Below are 19,234 nucleotides of genomic sequence, written 5' to 3' on the forward strand. Positions count from 1 at the left end.
CCCAACCCTTGACAGGATAAGTGGTAGAAAATAGATGGAATTTGAGCACCATTCAATCTTACAGTAAAATGGGTCCTCACAAGTTCCTAAAATACCTCAGTCCTCACAAGGTATAAAGACATGTCAGTTTGTGTATGTGTGTGTACTTCCAATGGTATATTTGGGGTCCCACCATGAACTCATGTTGGAATATGGAGTAGTGCTCACTTCTCATTAGATTTATGGTTGTAATATGCTGGACCCCACAAATACCAGTGGCAGGGTGGTGAGGGTCAGCGTTACTCACACACACACAGACACACACAAACACCTGTACACATATTGTAACTTTGTTTTTTGTTGTTGTTGTTGTTTGTTCTGTGTCTACTATCCACTTGGTGTGAAAAAAAAGTTTCAGTTTCGAATCAGCCAAAACAATCCTGAGCCTTTTCCTCTGGATGCCCCGGCCACTGCTGAAACCCACATGATTGTTCCTGTAAACTACACCCATCTGACCGCACTTAACCCCACAGCTAATAGAAGTAATGATCTCTTTTTACTTTAATGAAAGTACCACCACAGAAATGTAAAACGCTCCATTAAGAGCATAAATTCTGCATGAAATATAGTCGTAGTAATATAGCAGTAGCAGTTAGGTCTCTCTGCCTGATGAAGTATTGTATAATGAGTTATCTATGATATTAATAGAGGCTGCTCATCAGGAGCAATTCATTAATTCAATGAAATAAAATTTCTTTATTTTCTTTTTAAGGTTTCTTTATTGAAGAATTGAAAAGGAAAAATACAAAGCCTGTAAAATTAAGCTGAAAATGTCATCATTAGTTTATATAAAGTAGCTTACCAAAATAGATTGAAAGAAACCAGTGTAATCTTGACTTTAAAAAAATCAAAAGGCATTAACAACTTTGGCGAACCCATGACAAGGCTAAAAAACATGACCATGCATTGTGGCTCACCGGCCTTCATCAGGATGGTCATAAAGGTCTAAACCTGCAAGTAAAATGTCTGGCATGGCATCAACGCGCGTCCCAGAGCATCGGCTAAGCGACAAAACAAGAAACCTGCACCTGGATAGCAACGTAGACAGCAACGATAAACTCACACCTGCTGGAAGAGGAACATAAACAGCAGCCACCAGGTCAAATAAAACATAATTTGAATGATTGAAGTGTTTCCAAAATGTTATGATCAAGAAGTGCTAGGATCTCAGTCTTGCAGTAATGACATGAACCAAACTTGCTTGCCCCAACTACTTAAAGCTATAAAGAGTAACTTTGGAATTTTGAGAAATTACAACATGTATGGAAGTTTAAAAATGAGGCTGCCATGCAAGGCGCCAACATACTCATCAGGAGAAATTAGGGGTTCAGCACCTTGCTCAAGGACACTTTGACATCACCAAGGAAAGTAAGGATAAAATCCAGCAACCCTTTGGTTGCTAGAAGGCCTCTCTACCTCTGAGCCACGCTGCCCACCAGTGTTTAAAGCACACATCTAATCACTACTGCTTACTCACGGCAGTAATAATAAGAGGATCTGAGTTTTTCTTATTTTGTTTGAGATGTGGACTGAAATATGGGATGATGACATCATCAAACAAACATTCGGTGAAGGAGAAGATATGCGATTGATTAGTGACATCATAGAAAGTAACGAGACCTTCCTTATAATCCACAAACACGCCCACCTTCTGAGGTTTTGCTTGGAGGGAGAGGCTGGTTGGTGGGTCTGTCAGTGCTGCGAACTTCTTGTCTTCATAATGTACAATCACCCAGTAACCCTCATTGGGGCGAAGCAAGAGTTTCCCCTTGCGGTTTGCTTTGCCTCTTGTCACACCCACATCCCAGCCGGTCTTGTTGCTGACCTCCACCTCCCAGTAGCTCTTCCCGGAGGTGAACCTATTGACCGCCAGGATGCTTCCAAACTGATCAAACCTCTCTGGAGTGTCAAGACCTTTTTGGGTCTTTCCCCCGTCTCTCACCGTCTTCCCATCAGGAGAAAGAATGAGGCACCGGTGTGCAGTGTTTGGGTCCAACTTTACATCCACTGCCACAGAATGATAAAGAACAAGTTACATCACTCTGAGTTCACTTCTTGAACCCATAATAACTGAGACTTTTGTTTTGCAAGATCCCAAGAAACAGTGAGGTGAAAACCCCATCGCTACAAAGCTAATTATCGAGTGGTCTACTTTGTGTTCATTCTGTTTCTTCCGCGTTTACATCCAGGAGAACCTATGTCGTCTTGTTTAAGCCATTTCAAGATGCATAAAAAGTAGGGCCTGTCTGATACAGGATTTTTGAGCCCAAAACTCAATATCCAATACTTGAGCAGAAAAAAGCACAGTTTAACAACATATACACCTGATAAAGTGAACTTTTGTGCTGAACTGAAACTGCACTCTTTCTATGATGTTGAACAATGCTAACTTGTTTCAGGGTTTGCCTTCAAACAGAACTCTGGAGCTAAATTTTGAGCAAAGTTCCACCTAAGAGGTCATGATTATTCGCGACGGGTATCTAGACGAGCCCATGTAGGAAGCAGCATTGCTGCACCACTCTGTTAGTGTATAAATATTTGATTAATTTGAGATATCGAGACAAACACACCTGCAAATGTGGGAATCCTCATCAGTTCTGTGAAAACAGAGCATATTTAAGATGTTTGATATAAACCTTTCATCAGTCCAGTAAAATAATTGGTGGAGTAACGCACTCACCGAGAGGAGTCAGGTTCTCTAGTTTCTGCTGAATTTGATCCATCATGGCTGAAGTTGTGGTTCTCAGGGTACCAAAGGCGAACGAGGTGTCAACAGTTGCATTTTTCCAATCTCCATCATCCAGGTGTGTTTGAGAGGAAATCTGAGCAGCAGGGTGATGTCACATCATTAATCACAAACATACAAGTCTGTCTTACTCTACTGTCAGATACTCACCTGCGAGTCCAGGTTTTTGTCCACGTCATCAAATGTCTTTTTGAGTTCATCCACTTCTTTTTGTAGCTTCGTGACCAAATCCTGTGCCTCTTTCTTTACTTCTTTTCTCCTTTCAGACAACAAATAACAATACATCAAATAGAAGTAGAACCCTTGTAAGAGAACTGACTCAAACTTGATACAAACATCCAAGACTCAAGGTTTAACTGAAACGATTTTAGTTGACGAAGGTCAAATTTACTGACCTCTTTTTTTTGTAATATTTGACCCTTATCCCAGGAATGCTTTGAGGAAATTTCTTCATATTTGGCACAAAAAATCCATCAAGGATGAACTTGAAAAATTTTAATTGTCAAAAATAAAAGTGAGTGTGACCTTAAATGAAGTAACTGTCAGTCCCTCTCAGACCACCTTGTGGTATGTTTCAGATATCTCAGAACCAGCTTGAGAGACAGACATCCACTGGGACTTGAAGATGAACTGCAAATATTTTAGGAGTAGACGTCTTGTGATTCTGGCATACACCTACAGTATGTTATTTCCAGTTTACTAAAACAACCCACAATTTATAGGGTTGTCCCTGAATCCATGCTCTAGGGTAGGTTCAGTCCCACCGATTGATGAAATACAACAGCAACGCTGCATACAGGCCACCTCTTGCTTCAGTCGTTACTGTGTTGTTCTAGCTCCAGCATTACATTTGCATTTGCATTACATTTGTCCACAGGGCTGACCTTTCCTTCAAGGGTTGAAGGGCTTTTCTCCAGGCGTCCTCCACAACTCTCAATACTTCTGAGAACACGTCGTTGATATCCAGCATCTCAGCATCCAATTCGCCCTGAAGAGATTGATGTGCTGTAAAACTCTCCCCATGATCATCAAAGACAACACAAAGATCTGCTGCTTACCTTGCAAGTTTCCATAGACAAATTGACTTCAGCCGCCTTTTGTTCTCTTAGGTGTATTTTCTGCAGCAAGATAGCTTTGGTCCTGTCTTGTTTTAACTTGATTGAATAAGCAAAAACAGAAAAAGAAAAAAAAACAATTATGAGCACACATTGTTGGGACTATCATAAAACACCCTACAGCTTCACCCGAGAAGTGGGCTGACAAAGGCTGCTGTAACTACACAGCGAAAGGCAAAAAAAAAAAAAAAAATCCTACCTTCAACAGCTTTTGAGCCTCGCTCTCTTTTCTCTCTCTTTCTTTCCTCTTTGCTTCTGTTTCCAGAATGTTGGTTTTCGGTAGCTCACAGACAAGTTCATCCACCTAAAGTACAGAAGGGACCCGGTGCAAGTGAAATCAAGTGATGACATCATGATGAAGACCGGATACAAAAAGAAGAACTTCTCATTCAGAGGTGAATAAATGAAGGCAGGGGAATGCCAGCCACATAAATTCTCAATGCCAGATACTCCCTTGAAAGGGAGCAAGAACAGAAACTATCAAACCTGTGTCTTATATTTTGTCAAGTATAGACTTTATCAGATATACTGCTCAGCCCAATTGTCCTCCATACATAAACTCATGACAAATGAAATTTTTGCCACAGAGATGCTTTTAGAGATTTTTAAAGCCTCTAGAATGGCAAAGCCTCTCTGGTTAAAAAAAACAGGAGAACTGTTGTACCTGTTCTGCACCAGTGGAGAAATTAAGTGCTCGAATAACTTTGTCCACTCTGGGGCAAAGTCGATCAGAGCGATGTGGACTCTTAAAAACTGTGGAGAAAGAACATGGTCAATATTAAATGCTATTAATTACTTTTTTCAAAATGAAACTGAACCAGAAATGATGACATTGTCAGAGCATACATGACTCTGGGGTTGTGGCTCCAGAAGGTGTAGCAGGTGTTTGGGCGCTGAGGCCTGAAGACACTGTTGTCAAGACTGGCTGTGAGGACAAAGTGAAAAAGTCAAATGACGTAGCATGCTGTCAACAATGACTCAAGCTTTGTCTTTCTTCTATTGCAATTATGATTGAACAATTATGAATGTTATGTTCATTGATGGAGGTAGAATGGTGTGGAGGTAGCGTGGCTGTCTAGCAACTGAGGATTTGTTGGTTCAATCCTCACTTCCCCCGGTGACCATGTCCAAGTATCCTTGAGCAAGATACTGAACCCCTTATTGCCACTGATGGCCCTGCAATGGGCTGGCGATCTGTCTATGGTGAATCCTGTCTCTTGCCTAATGTAAGCTGGGATAGGCTCCAGCCCCCCCCCCCCCCCCCGTGACCCTCAACAGATAAGCAGTTTATGAAATGGATGGATGGATGTTCATTGATTAGCAACAATCCAGAAGCAAATACGATATTCAATTTATGCTCTGGTCAAAGAAACCCAGGGCAATGCCAACTTCTGGCTGTGGCCTACAACAATACTCCACCCCTACACACTCTGTACCATTAGGTGTTTGCTATTTCAACCAATAAGTTCACAAAACTGCCATGCAAGACAGTACTACATAGTGCTTTGATATCAAGTGCATCTAGATCCCCCGTCGGAGATTCAAACAAGCCTTGAATGCTTTGTACCTGTGGACTTGGGAAGAAATTGGGTGCATGAAGTATTGTGTCCTCTCTGGCGCCAATTTGATCAGAGCGCTGTTGACTCTTAGAAGCTATGGAGAAGAAAAATGATCAATATTTAATGATATAAATTACATATTTGACTGAAATGAGGACATTGTCAGAGCATACATGACTCTGGGGTTGTGGCTCCAGCAGGTGCAGCAGGTGTTTGGGCGCTGAGGCCTGAAGACACTGTTGTCAAGAATGGCTGTGAGCACAAAGTAAAAAAGTCAAATGACTAAGCATGCTGTCAACAATGACTCAAGCTTTGTCCTTCTTCTATTGAAATTATGATTGAACAATTATAAATTTTATGTTCACTGATGGGGGCAGCATGGCTGGGTGGCTGTCCAGCGACCAAAGGGTTGCTGACTCAATCCCCATATCCCCCCGGTGACCATGTCCAAGTATCCTCGAGCAAGATACTGAACCCCAAATAGCTGCCAATGGCCCTGCAACGGACTTGTGAGCCGTCCATGGTGATCCACACCTCTCATCCAATAACATCTGGGATAGGCTCCACCCCCCATCCTCACCCCCCTCCCCCCCGTGACCCTCAACAGATAAGCAGTTTATGAAATGGATGGATGGATGTTCATTGATTAGCAACAATCCAGAAGCAAATACGATATTCAATTTATGCTCTGGTCAAAGGAACCCATGGCAATGCCAACTTCTGGCTGTGGCCTACAACAATACTCCACCCCTACACACTCTGTACCATTAGGTGTTTGCTATTTCAACCAATAAGTTCACAAAACTGCCAAGTAAGACAGTACTACATAGTGCTTTGATATCAAGTGCATCTAGATCACCCGTTTGAGATTCAAACAAGCCTTGAATGCGTTGTACCTGTGGACTTGGGAAGAAATCAGGTGCCTGAAGTATTGTGTCCTCTCTGGCGCCACTTTGATCAGAGCGCTGTTGACTCTTAGAAGCTATGGAGAAGGAAAATTATCAATATTTAATGATATGAATTACTTATTTGACTGAAATAATGAAATTGTCAGAGCATACATGAGTCTGGGTTTGTGGCTCCAGCAGGTGCAGCAGGTGTTTGGGCGCTGAGGCCAGAAGTCACTGTTGTCAAGACTGGCTGTGAGGACAAAGTGAAAAAGTCAAATGACTAAGCATGCTGTCAACAATGACTCAAGCTTTGTCCTTCTTCTATTGCATTTATGATTGAACAATTATACATTTTAAGTTCACTGATGGGGGCAGCATGGCTTGGTGGCTGGGTGGCTGTCCAGCGACCAAAGGGTTGCTGACTCGATCCCCACATCCCCCAGTGACCATGTCCAAGTATCCTCGAGCAAGATACTGAACCCCAAATAGCCGCCAATGGCCCTGCAATGGACTGGTGAACCGTCCAGGGTGATCCACACCTCTCAACCAATAACATCTGGGATAGGCTCCACCCCCCCCCCCCCCCATCGAGGAGGTAGCGTGGTTGTATAAAAAAAACGAAGGGTTGCTGGTTCGATCCTCACTTCCCCCAGTGGCCATGTCCAAGTATCCTTGAGAAAGATACTGAGCCCCTAATTGTTCCTAATGGCCCTGCAATGGATTGGCGATCCATCGAGTGTGAACCCCGCTTCTCACCAAATGTAACTGGGACCGGCTCCATGCCCACCTCCTCATGACCCTTAAAGGATAAGCAGTATTTAGAATGGATGGGTCTATATTCATTGATTGGCAACAATCCAAAAGCCAATACAAATTTCAATATCCCTTCTGGTCAAAGGAACCCATGGTAATGCCGACTTCTGGGTGTGGCCTACAACAATACTCCATCCCTACACACTCTGTAGCATTAGGTGTATGCAACTTCAACCAATAATGTTAAAAAAAACTGCCAAATACGACAGTACCACATCATACTTTGATATCAAGAGTCTCTGGAAGAAATGCAAGACATTCAAACAAGTCTTGAGTTGTACCTGTGGACTTTTGGAGAAATCAAATGCTCGACTAACTTCGCCCACCCTGGCGCCACTTTGATCAGAGTGCTGTTGACTCTTAGAAGCTATGGAGAAAGAAAATTATCAATATTTAATGATAAAAAATTACTTATTTGACTGAAATAATGACATTTTCAGAGCATACATGACTCTGGGGTTGTGGCTCCAGCAGGTGCAGCAGGTGTTTGGGCGCTGAGGCCTGAAGACACTGTTGTCAAGACTGGCTGTGAGGACAAAGTGAAAAAGTCAAATGACGTAGCATGCTGTCAACAATGACTCAAGCTTTGTCTTTCTTCTATTGCAATTATGATTGAACAATTATGAATGTTATGTTCATTGATGGAGGTAGAATGGTGTGGAGGTAGCGTGGCTGTCTAGCAACTGAGGATTTGTTGGTTCAATCCTCACTGCCCCCGGTGACCATGTCCAAGTATCCTTGAGCAAGATACTGAACCCCTTATTGCCACTGATGGCCCTGCAATGGGCTGGCGATCTGTCTATGGTGAATCCTGTCTCTTGCCTAATGTAAGCTGGGATAGGCTCCAGCCCCCCCCCCCCCCCCCCCCCCGTGACCCTCAACAGATAAGCAGTTTATGAAATGGATGGATGGATGTTCATTGATTAGCAACAATCCAGAAGCAAATACGAGTATTCAGTTTATGCTCTGGTCAAAGGAACCCATGGCAATGCCAACTTCTGGCTGTGGCCTACAACAATACTCCACCCCTACACACTCTGTACCATTAGGTGTTTGCTATTTCAACCAATAAGTTCACAAAACTGCCAAGTAAGACAGTACTACATAGTGCTTTGATATCAAGTGCATCCAGATCACCCGTTTGAGATTCAAACAAGCCTTGAATGCGTTGTACCTGTGGACTTGGGAAGAAATCAGGTGCCTGAAGTATTGTGTCCTCTCTGGCGCCACTTTGATCAGAGCGCTGTTGACTCTTAGAAGCTATGGAGAAAGAAAATGATCAATATTTAATGATATAAATTACGTATTTGACTGAAATGAGGACATTGTCAGAGCATACATGACTCTGGGGTTGTGGCTCCATCAGGTGCAGCAGGTGTTTGGGCGCTGAGGCCTGAAGACACTGTTGTCAAGAATGGCTGTGAGCACAAAGTAAAAAAGTCAAATGACTAAGCATGCTGTCAACAATGACTCAAGCTTTGTCCTTCTTCTATTGAAATTATGATTGAACAATTATACATTTTAAGTTCACTGATGGGGGCAGCATGGCTTGGTGGCTGGGTGGCTGTCCAGCGACCAAAGGGTTGCTGACTCAATCCCCATATCCCCCCGGTAACCATGTCCAAGTATCCTCGAGCAAGATACTGAACCCCAAATAGCTGCCAATGGCCCTGCAACGGACTTGTGAGCCGTCCAGGGTGATCCACACCTCTCATCCAATAACATCTGGGATAGGCTCCACCCCCCATCCTCACCCCCCTCCCCCCCGTGACCCTCAACAGATAAGCAGTTTATGAAATGGATGGATGGATGTTCATTGATTAGCAACAATCCAGAAGCAAATACGATATTCAATTTATGCTCTGGTCAAAGGAACCCATGGCAATGCCAACTTCTGGCTGTGGCCTACAACAATACTCCACCCCAACACACTCTGTACCATTAGGTGTTTGCTATTTCAACCAATAAGTTCACAAAACTGCCAAGTAAGACAGTACTACATAGTGCTTTGATATCAAGTGCATCTAGATCACCCGTTTGAGATTCAAACAAGCCTTGAATGCGTTGTACCTGTGGACTTGGGAAGAAATCAGGTGCCTGAAGTATTGTGTCCTCTCTGGCGCCACTTTGATCAGAGCGCTGTTGACTCTTAGAAGCTATGGAGAAGAAAAATTATCAATATTTAATGATATGAATTACTTATTTGACTGAAATAATGACATTGTCAGAGCATACATGAGTCTGGGTTAGTGGCTCCAGCAGGTGCAGCAGGTGTTTGGGCGCTGAGGCCAGAAGACACTGTTGTCAAGACTGGCTGTGAGGACAAAGTGAAAAAGTCAAATGACTAAGCATGCTGTCAACAATGACTCAAGCTTTGTCCTTCTTCTATTGCATTTATGATTGAACAATTATACATTTTAAGTTCACTGATGGGGGCAGCATGGCTTGGTGGCTGGGTGGCTGTCCAGCGACCAAAGGGTTGCTGACTCGATCCCCACATCCCCCAGTGACCATGTCCAAGTATCCTCGAGCAAGATACTGAACCCCAAATAGCCGCCAATGGCCCTGCAATGGACTGGTGAACCGTCCAGGGTGATCCACACCTCTCAACCAATAACATCTGGGATAGGCTCCACCCCCCCCCCCCCCATCGAGGAGGTAGCGTGGTTGTATAAAAAAAACGAAGGGTTGCTGGTTCGATCCTCACTTCCCCCAGTGGCCATGTCCAAGTATCCTTGAGAAAGATACTGAGCCCCTAATTGTTCCTGATGGCCCTGCAATGGATTGGCGATCCATCGAGTGTGAACCCCGCTTCTCACCAAATGTGAGCTGGGACCGGCTCCATGCCCACCTCCTCATGACCCTTAAAGGATAAGCAGTATTTAGAATGGATGGGTCTATATTCATTGATTGGCAACAATCCAAAAGCCAATACAAATTTCAATATCCCTTCTGGTCAAAGGAACCCATGGTAATGCCGACTTCTGGGTGTGGCCTACAACAATACTCCATCCCTACACACTCTGTAGCATTAGGTGTATGCAACTTCAACCAATAAGGTTAAAAAAAACTGCCAAATACGACAGTACCACATCATACTTTGATATCAAGAGTCTCTGGAAGAAATGCAAGACATTCAAACAAGTCTTGAGTTGTACCTGTGGACTTTTGGAGAAATCAAATGCTCGACTAACTTCGTCCACCCTGGCGCCACTTTGATCAGAGTGCTGTTGACTCTTAGAAGCTATGGAGAAAGAAAATTATCAATATTTAATGATAAAAAATTACTTATTTGACTGAAATAATGACATTTTCAGAGCATACATGACTCTGGGGTTGTGGCTCCAGCAGGTGCAGCAGGTGTTTGGGCGCTGAGGCCTGAAGACACTGTTGTCAAGACTGGCTGTGAGGACAAAGTGAAAAAGTCAAATGACGTAGCATGCTGTCAACAATGACTCAAGCTTTGTCTTTCTTCTATTGCAATTATGATTGAACAATTATGAATGTTATGTTCATTGATGGAGGTAGAATGGTGTGGAGGTAGCGTGGCTGTCTAGCAACTGAGGATTTGTTGGTTCAATCCTCACTGCCCCCGGTGACCATGTCCAAGTATCCTTGAGCAAGATACTGAACCCCTTATTGCCACTGATGGCCCTGCAATGGGCTGGCGATCTGTCTATGGTGAATCCTGTCTCTTGCCTAATGTAAGCTGGGATAGGCTCCAGCCCCCCCCCCCCATGACCCTCAACAGATAAGCAGTTTATGAAATGGATGGATGGATGTTCATTGATGAGCAACAATCCAGAAGCAAATACGATATTCAATTTATGCTCTGGTCAAAGGAACCCATGGCAATGCCAACTTCTGGCTGTGGCCTACAACAATACTCCACCCCAACACACTCTGTACCATTAGGTGTTTGCTATTTCAACCAATAAGTTCACAAAACTGCCAAGTAAGACAGTACTACATAGTGCTTTGATATCAAGTGCATCTAGATCACCCGTTTGAGATTCAAACAAGCCTTGAATGCGTTGTACCTGTGGACTTGGGAAGAAATCAGGTGCCTGAAGTATTGTGTCCTCTCTGGCGCCACTTTGATCAGAGCGCTGTTGACTCTTAGAAGCTATGGAGAAGAAAAATTATCAATATTTAATGATATGAATTACTTATTTGACTGAAATAATGACATTGTCAGAGCATACATGAGTCTGGGTTAGTGGCTCCAGCAGGTGCAGCAGGTGTTTGGGCGCTGAGGCCAGAAGACACTGTTGTCAAGACTGGCTGTGAGGACAAAGTGAAAAAGTCAAATGACTAAGCATGCTGTCAACAATGACTCAAGCTTTGTCCTTCTTCTATTGCATTTATGATTGAACAATTATACATTTTAAGTTCACTGATGGGGGCAGCATGGCTTGGTGGCTGGGTGGCTGGGTGGCTGTCCAGCGACCAAAGGGTTGCTGACTCGATCCCCACATCCCCCAGTGACCATGTCCAAGTATCCTCGAGCAAGATACTGAACCCCAAATAGCCGCCAATGGCCCTGCAATGGACTGGTGAACCGTCCAGGGTGATCCACACCTCTCAACCAATAACATCTGGGATAGGCTCCACCCCCCCACCCCCCATCGAGGAGGTAGCGTGGTTGTATAAAAAATACGAAGGGTTGCTGGTTCGATCCTCACTTCCCCCAGTGGCCATGTCCAAGTATCCTTGAGAAAGATACTGAGCCCCTAATTGTTCCTGATGGCCCTGCAATGGATTGGCGATCCATCGAGTGTGAACCCCGCTTCTCACCAAATGTGAGCTGGGACGGGCTCCATGCCCACCTCCTCATGACCCTTAAAGGATAAGCAGTATCTAGAATGGATGGGTCTATATTCATTGATTGGCAACAATCCAAAAGCCAATACAAATTTCAATATCCCTTCTGGTCAAAGGAACCCATGGTAATGCCGACTTCTGGGTGTGGCCTACAACAATACTCCATCCCTACACACTCTGTAGCATTAGGTGTATGCAACTTCAACCAATAAGGTTAAAAAAAACTGCCAAATACGACAGTACCACATCATACTTTGATATCAAGAGTCTCTGGAAGAAATGCAAGACATTCAAACAAGTCTTGAGTTGTACCTGTGGACTTTTGGAGAAATCAAATGCTCGACTAACTTCGTCCACCCTGGCGCCACTTTGATCAGAGTGCTGTTGACTCTTAGAAGCTATGGAGAAAGAAAATTATCAATATTTAATGATAAAAAATTACTTATTTGACTGAAATGATGACATTGTCAGAGCATACATGACTCTGGGGTTGTGGCTCCAGCAGGTGCAGCAGGTGTTTGGGCGCTGAGGCCTGAAGACACTGTTGTCAAGAATGGCTGTGAGGACAAAGTAAAAAAGTCAAATGACTTAGCATGCTGTCAACAATGACTCAAGCTTTGTACTTCTTCTATTGCAATTATGATTGAACAATTATAAATGTTATGTTCATTGATGGAGGTAGAATGGTGTGGAGGTACCAACAAATCTTCAGTTGCTAGTTCAATCCTCACTTCCCCCAGTGACCATGTCCAAGTATCCTCGAACAAGATACTGAACCCCAAATAGCCGCCAATGGCCCTGCAACGGACTGGTGAGCCGTCCAGGGTGATCCACACCTCTCACCCAAAAACATCTGTGATGGGCTCCACCCCCCATCCTCACCTCCCTCCCTCCCGTGACCCTCAACAGATAAGCAGTTCATGAAATGGATGGATGGATGTTCATTGATTAGCAACAATCCAGAAGCAAATACGAGCAAGATACTGAACCCCTAATTGCTGCTCATGGTCCTGCAAAGAACTGGTGATCTGTCCAGGGTGATCCACACCTTTCACCCAATGTCATCTGGGATAGGCTTTATCCCCCATCCTTACCCCCTCGTGACCCTCAACAGATAAGCAGTATATAAAATGGATGGATGGATGTTCATTGATTAGCAACAATCCAAAAGCCAATATGAATATTCAATTTTTGTTCTGGTCAAAGGAACCCATAGTAATGCCAACTTCTGGCTGTGGCCTACAACAATACTCCACCCCTACACACTCTGTACCATTAGGTGTTTGCTATTTCAACCAATAAGTTCACAAAACTGCCAAGTAAGACAGTACTACATAGTGCTTTGATATCAAGTGCATCTAGATCACCCGTTTGAGATTCAAACAAGCCTTGAATGCGTTGTACCTGTGGACTTGGGAAGAAATCAGGTGCCTGAAGTATTGTGTCCTCTCTGGCGCCAATTTGATCAGAGCGCTGTTGACTCTTAGAAGCTATGGAGAAGGAAAATTATCAATATTTAATGATATGAATTACTTATTTGACTGAAATGATGACATTGTCAGAGCATACATGACTCTGGGGTTGTGGCTCCAGCAGGTGCAGCAGGTGTTTGGGCGCTGAGGCCTGAAGACACTGTTGTCAAGAATGGCTGTGAGGACAAAGTAAAAAAGTATCCTTGAGCAAGATACTGAACCCCTAATTGCCGCTGATGGCCCTGTTATTGACTGGCGATCCGTCCGGGGCGAACACTGCCTCTCACCCATTGTCAGTTGGGATAGGCTCCAGCGCCTCATCCTCACCCCCTTGTGACCCTTAGCAATTAAGCAGTTTATAAAATGGATGGATGGAATTTCATTGATTGGCAACAATCCAAAAGTCAATACAAAAATTTGATTTCTTTTCTGGTCAGAGGAACCCATGGTGATGCCAACTTTTGGGTTTGACCAACAACAGTACTCCACCCCTACAGACTGTGTACCATCAGGTGTTTGCTATGTCAACGAACAAGTTCACAAAACTGCCAAGTAAGACAGTACTACATCGTGCTTTGATATCAAGTGCATCTGGAAAATGTTTTGTGCAAGTTTTACTGTGATATATTTTAAACCCTGTTATTTATTTGTCATCCCACTAATTTATAACAGACATTTTTTTTCAGCTTGTACAACTGAGATGAAAATCAGTAACAATATCAGAAACAACTGTATACCTCATTTTTGTAAGGGACGGTGGCTCTGCAGTCCTCTTGAGGTTCCTTGAGCATATCTTGCAATGGGCGCTGTGTCCCCTCTTGTGTCCAAAATTCCTTCAGCTGCTGAGTCCTCGGGCCAGGTAAAACCAGCTCCAGAGGGAAGTCTGTTTAAGATAAATAAAGTTTAACCCTTCAAAGAAAAGTTCCTTATTGTTAATTTGATTGTATTCAGTCATGTGAGAGGACATAACAGGATTCATGAATAATAATTGATGTTTTGCCACAAACATCTGCTGGGATTTGATGAGGAATTTTTGGGGTGAAGGTTGGACGTCCAAAATTCGAGATCACTATCATTCATCTGTGAGCTGTGTCTCTGAGGGGCCTTGACAGAATTTATTTAAATTCGCCACCAAGATCCACTGGGACTCAAGGATGAACTGAAAAATTTTGGTGATGAAATGTCAAAGTTCTTGGTCACTGTCATTTTCAGTCTGTGTGATATCTCAGTCATGCCTTGAGAACATTTCCTCAAATTTTTCCAAGATGCTCATTGACACTCAAGGATTTTGGTCATCAAAGTTCAAGGTGACTGTCTTCTCTCATATATGTGATATCTCAGGGATTGTTGGAGGATTTTTTTCAACTGTAGCACAAATATTCACTGGGACTTGGGCATGAATCAGGGAATTTTGGTTGTCAAATATCACTGTCACATCATATGATGGGGTAATGCTCCCTCCAACTGGAGGGAATTTCTCTGAATACAGCTGAACTGTCCACTGGGACGCGAGGAGAAACCGAAAACATTTTGATGGTCAAAGGCCCCTGTGACAGGGACACCTCGTCGAGGAATACAATCCCAATGCGGTATGTCTGCTCTGGTGAAATAATGACAGGAAGTTGAAACTACTCACCTGACATGTTGAGCTGGTCCATATCTGGCAAAGGTGTCTCTGCTCTTATGTGAAACTCCGTGAAGGAAAATTTTGGAAAGGGGTTGCCAAACACAAACAGGTTCCTGTCAGGAATTCGAGCTTCTTTGGGTGTACATCCCTTCTTTCCCTGGTGAACTCTCAGGCCATGGGGAGTTGTAACTTTTGACCAACCACAGTGGCAAACCTGAAGGCTCATGTTTTCTGTGTTGAGTATCTGTAAAATAACATTTTATTTATCAGATTTATATGACAAATTCAGGAGGAATAACTGTTGCTCAGTGTATTAATAGAACCATGAAGACAGTGACCAATAGATACTTGAAAACCTGAATACTCCTAACCAGCACTTAGATGATATTCATTGTATTTCCTCCCTAATTTGTATGAAGTGACGTCTGAAGATGCACCCTGTTGTTTACAACTTGAAAGTACAGAATTAATGTTAGACAGACATTTGTCTCCCTCTAGTGGTGATTAGTGTAAAGTACAACATCAGCTTTTTTGCTTTATTGTCCCCATTTTGTACAGCAGCTGAAGAACGTAAAGGAAGGATGAAGTTGCAAAGCTGTATGCTGTGACAACTGAGTAAATCAAGTCAAATGTAAAAGGCATAGATACAGGAGGTTTTCAGGTTTCTTTACTGTCACTGAACATTTCTGCACAATGAAATGTAGTTGGACACAGTCCATAACAGAGCAGCATGAATAGATAAATAAAAAACAGAAAATAACAGGATAGAAAAGAATAAAGGAGAGTGCAGTGAGTCCAGTGATGTTGTAGGTTTGTGAATTGAATGTCCATCACTAGTAAAGTGCAGGATGGAAGGCAACGAAGTCCAGTCCAGGCTTTCCTCAGAGCTTTCACAGCCCCGGGGAAGAAGCTGTTTCTCTGTCTTTCTGTCCATGCCCTCATGACCCTGAGCCTGCCAGAGAGAAGGGGGTCAAAAAGACCTTGTCCAGGGTGTGTCCAGTCAGACCTGATTTTTTCATGTTTTGATTTTAATATTTATATGTTCTAGTACTCCATTTGAAAAGTACTTTTGTGCTTTTTGTTTTTGTCTCAGTACTGTGAATAGACAGCAGAGTGGTCTCAGGTCTTTTACTTTATTCTGGCAGCAATACAAGCCACACCCTCTTTCCAAGTACTGCAGGGTGTATTTGCGTAAGCCCTGAAACTTGTGGCTGAACTGTATTCTACTCTGAATGTACTCTGTCCTGCAGATCCTACTGAGCCTCCGCAGAGTTACACAACCTGGACGGATGTATATGGGTCACTGTATTTGCACGATCTTGACATTCAAACTATGTTTAAAAAAATCGGAGAACATAAAAAAACATGTGAGCCGCACAAATAGTGTTTTACTTCTATTTTGCCGAACATAAATATGCGCCATTTCACATACACCTGAGTCATGATTTTGTATAAATTTGCATCAAAATTCCAGTAGAAACCTGAAAGTATAAACAACATGAAAATAGAAGCAGCAGCCTACCACACAGTCACCCTCGTCGACGCTCGTCTGTCTGCTCCTTCACTTCCTGTCTCTCCTCCTCTTATTGCACTCTCAACAGTTTCAGTTTCATTTCAGCCAAAACAATCTTGAGCCTTTTCCTGTGGATGCCCCGGGCACTGCTGCAACTCGTAAGATTGTTCCTGTAAACTACACCCATCTGACCGCACTTAACCCCACAGCCACAGAAATGTAAAAATACTGCATTAAAAACAAAAATCCTGCATAAAAGGGGCCGTAGCTAGACCCCAAATCCTGCAGAACCCTGGTGTCCCTGGTGAACAGTTTGATTGTCCAGAGTTTCATTTATTATCAAAAGTGACTGAAGCTGTCAAAAAAAGTGAAGGCTACCCCCCCCCCCCCCAAGAGTAGTGGTACTGCAGCATGAAATGGAAATGTTTAAATAAAGCACTTAAGTATATATGGTGTTTAACAAATAATTAAAAAGAAAGACAGTACAGGAAACGAAACACAAGTCAGGTCAGTTTTATTTGTTTGGTGCCAAACCCCAACCAAAATTCTCTCCTGACTCTTTCCAAGTAGAGCAGGTCCAGCACCTCCCTCCTTCAATGAACCTCCACCCAACAATTCTCCATCAACAAGCACATCCTGCAACTGCAGCCACCAGAACCTTCCTTTACCAGCAGGAAGGTGGAGCAGATCCAGGATCAGTGGGGACGGAGAGAGAGCAGGAGAGCAGGACGGAGACAAAGACAGAGAATGGAGGAAGAAAGAGAGACAGAAGGAAAGAGAGGGACAGAAATAAAGAGAGAGAAAGGAGGAGAGACTGATGGACAGAGACAAAGACAGAGAATGGTGGAAGACAGAGAGACAGAAGGAAAGAGAGGGACAGAGATAAAGAGGGAGAGAAAGGAGGAGAGACTGATGGACAGAGACAAAGACAGAGAATGAAGGAAGACAGAGAGACAGAAGGAAAGAGAGGGACAGAGATAAAGAGGGAGAAAAAGGAGGAGAGACTGATGGACAGACGGGGATGTGAGCAGGTGGAGCTACAGGTGGCAGCTGGAGCCTCTTCAGGTCTGGAGCCTCCTCCAGCAGCACCAGGATCTGGGATGAGGGGAGAAGAAGACGAGTTAGTAACACGTCTGAGGACAGGAGGAGGAGAGAGAAGCCCAGAGCATCATGGGAGATCCCCAGCAGTCTGAGCCTATAGCAGCAGGTCTAAGGGCCAGCCTAAGCAGTCCTGACTATAAGCCTGATCAACAAGGAAAGTCTTAAGTCTGCTCTTAAACATAGAGAGGGGGTCTGGGTCCTGGACTGAAACTGGGAGACGGTTCCACAGGAGGGGAGCCTGATAGCTGAAGGCTCTGGCAACATTCTACTGGTAGAACTCTAGGAACCAGCAGGAACCCTGCATCCTGGGAGTGAAGGGTTCTAGGTGGATCATAGGGGACTAGGAGCTCTGTCAGGGATGAAGGAGCCTGACTGTTGAGGACTTTGATGTTAGAAGGAGAATTTTAAATTCTATTCTGAATTTGACAGGGAGCCATGCAGAGAAGCCAGTCCAGGAGAGACCTGGTCTCTGCTACCAGTTCTAGTCAACACGTGGGCAGCAGCGTTCTGGACCAGCTGGAGAGTCTTTAGGGACTTATTAGACCAGCCTGGTAGGAGGGAGGTGCAGTAATCCAGCCTGGAAGTGACAAAAGCAGGGACTAGTTTTTCTGCATCTTCTTGAGCCAGGATGTGTCTGATCTTAGCGATGTTACGTAGATGGAAGAAGGCGTCCTGGAGGTTTGTTGAATGTGGGAGTTGAAGGGTCCTGGTCAAAGAGAACTCCTAGGTTCCTACGGTGGTGCTGGGGGCCAGGGTGGTGGCATCCAGGGTACCTGTCTCATCAGATCAGGTGGTCCTCAGGTGTTTGGGCCCAGCACAAGAACTTCAGTTTATCAGAGTTTAATAAAGGAAATGATGGTCCTCCATGTTTTTCTGTCCTTCAGACAGGCCTCCAGTTTAGTCAGCTGGTTTATTCCATGTGGATCATTGATGAGTTCAGCTGAGTGTCGTCTGCATAGCAGTGAACATTAAAGGGAGTGTTTCCTGATCATGTGACCTAGAGGAAGCAGGTACAGGGTGAAGAGGACTGGTCCAAGCACAGAGCCTTGTGGAACACCAGAACTGACTATAGTGGTCTCAGAGGAACCATCATTAACTAGTACCACCTGAGATGACCTAGTAAATATGACCTAAACCAGTTTAGTGCAGTTCCTTTGATACCAGTGACAGGTTCCAGTCTCTGTAGAAGGATATGGTGGTTAATGGTATCAAAGCTGCACTGAGACCTAATCAGACCAGCACAGAGACCAGTCCCTCATCTGGTACCAGTAGGAGGTCACTGGTACCTTTGACTAGTTCTGTTTCTGTGCTCGGATGAACCTGGAACCTGACTGAATCCTCCAATCAGCTGTTGCTGTGGAGAAGTCACAGAGCTGTTTAGCAGCTGCTTTCTCCAGAACCTTGGAGAGAAAAGGAAGATGTGATGTTGGTCTGTAGTTGGTAGAACCTCTGGATCCAGGGTTGTTATTTTGAGGAGGGTTTAATTCCTGCTACTTTAAAGGACTGTGGGACGGAACCAGATACCAGCGCCACAT

General features: G+C 43.9%; 1 protein-coding gene across 1 annotated transcript; it reads right to left on the reverse strand.

Moving 5' to 3' along the window:
* Nucleotides 1-746: 746 nt before the first annotated feature.
* LOC147238891 (uncharacterized) lies at nucleotides 747-16,657 on the reverse strand. The gene is made up of 31 exons (XM_086197972.1): nucleotides 16,608-16,657; nucleotides 15,920-16,037; nucleotides 15,095-15,329; nucleotides 14,196-14,341; nucleotides 13,556-13,634; nucleotides 13,391-13,476; nucleotides 12,465-12,543; nucleotides 12,299-12,384; nucleotides 11,368-11,446; nucleotides 11,203-11,288; nucleotides 10,487-10,565; nucleotides 10,321-10,406; nucleotides 9,398-9,476; nucleotides 9,233-9,318; nucleotides 8,502-8,580; nucleotides 8,337-8,422; nucleotides 7,610-7,688; nucleotides 7,444-7,529; nucleotides 6,521-6,599; nucleotides 6,356-6,441; nucleotides 5,633-5,711; nucleotides 5,468-5,553; nucleotides 4,747-4,825; nucleotides 4,565-4,653; nucleotides 4,100-4,204; nucleotides 3,844-3,939; nucleotides 3,670-3,773; nucleotides 2,936-3,044; nucleotides 2,720-2,861; nucleotides 2,610-2,636; nucleotides 747-2,046 (listed from the first exon to the last, which is right to left on the reverse strand). The coding sequence occupies exons 2-31, from the start codon at nucleotides 16,025-16,027 to the stop codon at nucleotides 1,502-1,504; spliced, it is 3,270 nt and encodes a 1,089-aa protein (XP_086054098.1). The 5' UTR covers nucleotides 16,028-16,037; nucleotides 16,608-16,657; the 3' UTR covers nucleotides 747-1,501.
* Between the last annotated feature and the right edge of the window lie 2,577 nt (nucleotides 16,658-19,234).

The sequence above is a fragment of the Aulostomus chinensis genome, chromosome 24, assembly GCF_037954235.1.
Source record: "Aulostomus chinensis isolate RoL2024-O1b breed Wild chromosome 24, RoL_Achi_v1.0, whole genome shotgun sequence".
Lineage (NCBI taxonomy): Eukaryota > Metazoa > Chordata > Actinopteri > Syngnathiformes > Aulostomidae > Aulostomus > Aulostomus chinensis.